The 6,000-nt window shown below is 31.3% G+C and overlaps 1 protein-coding gene across 1 annotated transcript; it reads right to left on the minus strand.

Moving 5' to 3' along the window:
- Positions 1 to 1,572: 1,572 nt before the first annotated feature.
- Positions 1,573 to 5,368, minus strand: LOC146940343 (protein neprosin-like). Its single transcript, XM_085754017.1, has 7 exons — positions 4,921 to 5,368; positions 4,583 to 4,669; positions 4,267 to 4,479; positions 3,575 to 3,739; positions 3,264 to 3,317; positions 3,015 to 3,161; positions 1,573 to 2,252 (listed from the first exon to the last, which is right to left on the minus strand). The coding sequence occupies exons 1-7, from the start codon at positions 5,281 to 5,283 to the stop codon at positions 1,878 to 1,880; spliced, it is 1,404 nt and encodes a 467-aa protein (XP_085610143.1). The 5' UTR covers positions 5,284 to 5,368; the 3' UTR covers positions 1,573 to 1,877.
- Positions 5,369 to 6,000: the final 632 nt, after the last annotated feature.

Below are 6,000 nucleotides of genomic sequence, written 5' to 3' on the forward strand. Positions count from 1 at the left end.
CCTTTTCCATCAACTGGTCTGCAGGGGCGTATCCTTTCAATGGGTAGGGGTAGCCTTGGCTACCTCAAAAAAAAATAAAAATTCTTGTAGTAGTTGGTATCTATTTGTATCCAGCTACCTCAAATAATAAATATTAAGCTACCCCAAACAAAGTCAGTTGTTGAAAATTAGAATAAATAAGAAAGTAAAAGAATTATTACATGATTGATAAATTTATTTGTATCGGTTTGGTACTTCCCGTCTCAATAACAATAATAGAGAACTTTTTCAACAATAAAGACTACCTAGACAATAGTCATAATTAAACATAACCTATTTTGTTTACATTGAAAAATATATTATTAATCTATTTTGTAAATAGTCATTTATGGATAAAATTGGCTTCTTGAAACACATTTTGTCCAACTTTTTAAAATAGCTATTGTCAATTTTTATCATTGGTTAGTTTTTGGATTATTTAGATTTTAGTCTCTACAACACTTGCGATTTAGTCTTAAGATTTTGTTTAATTTCCGTCCTTAATTTTTTGTTATAAAAATGAAATCCAAGACTAAAAACACTATTTTTTTTTTGTGTAAAATTTTAAAAAATCGAGACAAAAATTGAATAAATTTGTTTGTAAGGACCAAACCTAAAAAATTATAATTTATAGGACTAAAATAATATTTTATCTTTAAAATTAATATATTGGTTTTAATTTTTTTTTATAGTTGGTCCCTGCATAAATTTTTTCCTAGCTTCGCCGCTGCTGGTCTGAATGGTAGTTATGTGAATGTGGTCCAACTGAGTTTGTATTCCAAGACTTCATCGGAGCTTCTTTTTTTTTTCTTTTTCAGAGTAAATGATGCAGTCAAGACAATGATTCTATGACTTTCTAAGATACTTTCGTCTTTAGAAAAGAGTGTTATTTTACTATTTTTGCTGTGTGTCTTTGAGGAACAGTGTATTGTTACATTATCATTTTTCATAGTAAAAACAAGACATGTTCTTTTTCAGATTATATATAAACTGTCGTGTTGCCTAATTTAGCATTGTTAAGCTTCCTATTTACTGAAACCGTTTCCTTCTCGGTGCCAAATTTATAAGTCCTTCTACTGACATAATAAAATATTTTATTTTTATTTTATGGGGTTGCGGGAAAGTCTTCTAGATTTGTTTATAGGATACTTGTTTTATGTTTGTTGCGGATTTGGATTGCTTGTAATCACAATCTCACACATTCATGTCGATGGTATATTTATGATCATTGTATCGAGATCAAACAATACAAAAAGCAATTTCAAAAAAAACCTATAACAACGAGCTTAAAATTTGGATTATCTACTAGATCCAACAACCATCGACCTGATAACTATGTGAATGTATGCAATTCAAATATGTTCCAGACATGGAAAGGACAAATGGTGGAACTTTATATGTATTGGCGGTAAAATATGTGGTTAGCATTGGAAGAATGTATGTTGGAAATTACAGTGGGTTTGACAAAATTGCAGTGACATTGTGGTTTTGTTGAAACTCTAAAGTGTAGTTTTTACAAAATTATGACGACTCACCGTGATTTTTGACAAATAATTCAATGCGAATTCAAGCATACACCAAGTTCATTAGTCGACGTCAACTTCATCTTTCACAATGTTTAAGGTCTCAATGAATTTTAGTAATGAAATAAATGGGAAGAAACACAATAGCCACCCTAGATATATACATGTACATGACCCCAAAAGTGAAAATAAAAATCTCTATGGCAAAAATACATATAATTATATATATGACCAAAACTAAAACAAAATCCCTAAAGTGAAAAAGGAAAGTGGGACAAAAAGGACACATGTGTAACAAGGCAGCCTATAAAATAATTAAATTGGTGCCATTTATCTTCATGGGCATTTCACATTTCTTCCAGGGCCTCCATAATAAAAATAAGTTCCCCAAACATTGTTATTACCCTGCTTAATGTTATAACAATTGGAATGATCAGCCAAGTGATGAATAATAGCAAGAGGAAGTAAGTTATTGTCCCAATCAATGACTTGTAAGTTTCTAAAATAAGCTGCTTTTTTAAATCCTTCTTCTGCAAAATGGCCACTTCCCATTTGAGTGTCGGTGTGGTAACCCTTAGAACGAGCATTCACAATCTCTCCACCAAATTGTACCATGCTTGCATGACTCCTTAAGTGACTAAACATGTTTGCTGGCCAGTATCCAACTAACAATCCTCCGTACTCTAACCACCAGTGTCCATGCTTTGGATCCTGTTCACAATGATTTTTCAGCATACTTTGCATTGTACTAATATTTAAGCATGCATATATACTTCAGTACTATATATTCAAATTGGTCATTGAGTGGACCACTAGCAACACATTGACCAAAAGACATTTTAGGAAAATCCACACCACCACCACAAAAGTAGTAAGATTAATCATGGCAAATACACTTGTGGTTAATTGTCTTAAAATAGTAGTTTTATGATTGGAAATATGTGTTAAAAAGGCTTCACGGTAATTTAAATTGTTACTTTGAACTGCTTGTTCAACATTCTTTGTAACTATTGGATGAAAGTAGAAATTAGAAAAAGAAACATCATGGTTATTGGTGAAGTTCAGCTTTTGAGTATGAACAAACCATATACAGTAAGACCAGCATAAAAGTTAAGCGTGAACCACTGCTTTAAAAAAGAAACAGTAAGGACAATAAATAAAGTAAACTCCACTAAGGTCCCCCGCCAAAAAATTCAACAAAGGCATAAAAAATGAAGAAAAAAATATTAATATTAATATAACATAAAAAGGTAAAATAAGAAATAATGCAATAGCTATTTTAATTAGATTCAATGTTGTAGTTCGTAATCATAATTTGATCTGTCAAAAGAATTTTGCTATGAAATTGAAAGGCTAAAAAGTTCAAATTATAATAACCATTATATAAGCCTTGTGAGTTAAGCAAAAAGAAAATTTGATTGCATTTTTTTCTCCTTGATTATTGTTGAATTGAGTAAAGTAAATAATACTCACCTTCCAAATCATTATGCCAATATCAAACTGTCCACGGTTATAAGCTGATGTAGGGGAGATTGTTGCCCCTATTGCTATCTTGTTGTTAGTTTGGATAAAGCCTGAACACAATAAGTTGTAGCATCCAGTTGTTTGATATGCATCTGTCTGTTAAATATAGCACATGTTTTTGAAAATCAATGCACAAGAAAAGAGGTTGAAATAAGGAAAAAGATGCATAAGTTATTACTATTACTATATTATACTCACAGTCCAATAAGTGAAGAACCTTGGATAGTTGTCACCATACAGTTCTGGACTTACCTGAAGAAAGATATAGCTTACAATGAGAATGAAGCAATGCATTCCTACTAACTAGATTCTAGAAATAGCTTATACATAAGACTTATATGACAAGCGCTTAAGTTTAATTAAGTTGTTTATCGAAACAGGTCCATTAGTCGTAATTGATCTTAAAATAAAAATATTAAAAATAAACAAAGGATTATTAAATGAAGCATGAAGTGGAATATTTGCATACTAGTGATAATTTAGGGAGGGGAAAAAGTATATGGACATGCCTGCCAACCAGCTTCTAGAGTATTCAGATCATTACCAAAGGAGCCAGCAATAACCCATATCTGTGACAAGCTAAATTCATATCCATCTGTTACATGAGGTGCCCACACATTTATGTTTGCCTTGGCTCCAAAGTATTGATTTCCATTTACAAAAAGAATTGCATGCTGCAATAAGATTAATAAGATGCATTTCAAGTTGTTAATAGACAGCATAGTCCATTTTTTTAGTTTTTGCTAGAAAAGTTATACATGTTTGGCATCCAATAATCAATGTAGGTACAAGAAGATCCTTCTCGTGTAATTTATGACTTTGATATAACTTTTATGAACAAACAAGAGACAAACAAACACAAGTGGTTATGTCCCTTCACTGTCTGTTAAGGTAGTGCTGTTCTTTTCTTTTCTTTCTGGCAAAGGAAATGTGGGGAATGAAAGAAAGCCTATTGATGAAAGAAAAATTAGATCAAAGATTTTCCTCATAAATGAATGCACAATTTGGATTGTTAACGCAAATAAAGAACACAATTAACCATAGTTTACAACATAATTAACCATATATTTGAATTGCGTTAACCATCCAAATTGTTGTCAAAATTTATCATCAAACTTGTGTGTAAACTGTAAAAATGCTATTGAAGTTATTCTTTTCTAAACATCTTAAACTTTTTGATATTGAATTTTAAGGCACTGACCTCATGATCACTGCTAGTTGAATCTCTTCGTACAGGTTTTGGTTTCCTTCCAAATCTTTTGATAGAACTTGCTCTTAGAATATCATCTTCTGTTGTTCTTCTGATTGGAACAGTTCCTTCTGGACATTCTTCACCGGAATCAGTCCACAGCTGAAACTTCTCATTAACCTTTTCTCCATTGTTGTAGCATCCCTTTGGCCTTTCTGGTGGATCCTGTAAACCTTAATCCTCTTACTTTCTGTCTCTCAAATAAACTAAAAATCTCAATGCCTGATTTATAAATTTTGTATGGTTGAGTAGTTATTGAAATTATTACCAGTGGTTTATGCCCTTTAAGCTTAGGATGATCAAAAGCTGGTTGTTGATGAGATAAAACACAATCTATCAAATCACCATCTGGACTCTGATACAAAATAACAAAAGATAAAATAAAGTCAAACTATGTTAAATGTTAATATAAGCTATAAATTGTTTTCATGAACGATCATGGAGAGCTTATAGAAATAAGTTTATTCAGAATTTTTTTATAAACATGTCATAAACTGTTTAGTCTCACAAATGCTTCTCACAATATATAAACTCAAATAATAGAATCCAAACATACTCAATGTCAGTAACAATGTCACTGGTTATAGAGAAAAGAAAAATGCATGCCTGAATTGTCTTCACAGCAGGCTTACTGATTTTTTTGAGGTGAGTTCTGATTCTTATTAACTTACGCAACTCTGAACCTGCTTTATAAGTCTGGTTAGTCTTCAAGGGGTGGCTAGAATCTGAGACAATGGAGTGATGAGAGTGAGACAATGCTGGTGTAGTTGAAGTAAGAAGAAGTAACAACAAACAAACAAAAACAGGTAGCATAGGTGGAGTGTTTTGAGAAGTGGACAATATGAGAGAATGGTTTTGTGTACATGCTTGTTTTGAGGCAGTATGGTGTTGTCTTTTTGTGTGGTGTGCTACACAATATGGTTCTTTCCTATGTCTTTTCAAGGAAACTGAGTATTCCTTTGCTTCCATTCTAATTCTAAACAGAACAATTACCAAGAAGTGAGTGATAGTGAGTGAGAGAGAGAGAGAGAGAGAGAGTAGTGGTTTGAATTTTATGATCATACATCACACCAACATATAAAATAGAGTAAGAATCTACTATTAAGGTAGGGCTGTACTTTCTTGTTTCCTGTTCTCTTCTAGCCTGTGTTTTACATGTCATTATTATTTTTTATACAATTTTACATGTCATTATTATAGAATTAAACATAAATAGATTGAAATATTAATAAATATTGTCGTTATAAATAAATTTTATAGTTGAAACCAACAAAGTAATGTAGTTTATCTTGTCAAAAAAAAAGTAATATAGTTTATGCACAAATGTTTAGGAATTGAACTCCAAAATGTCTGGTTCTTTTAAATAAAATAAATTTTTATTTTACGGCTTCAAATACTACAATGTATGAGCTTTCGTGATTCGTGTTTTACAGGTAAGGCATACGTTAGTGGTCGAAAGAGATGAAAAAGTTTGATGTTATTAAGATGAAAATAATAATTGATTGTAAGAAGAAAAAAAACATATCGATGAGGCTTACGTCATCTCATGATGAATTGAAGGTAAGTTACCCATAATGACAAGTATGATTTCATTCTTGAACGAAAGAGATAGAGATCACATGTTGAATGAATGAGATGAAAAAATTTGATATTTTTAAAATAGAAATAGTAACTAATTATAAGAAT

This window comes from Medicago sativa, chromosome 3 (assembly GCF_051527215.1).
Source record: "Medicago sativa cultivar Bolivia chromosome 3, Bolivia_mono, whole genome shotgun sequence".
NCBI lineage: Eukaryota > Viridiplantae > Streptophyta > Magnoliopsida > Fabales > Fabaceae > Medicago > Medicago sativa.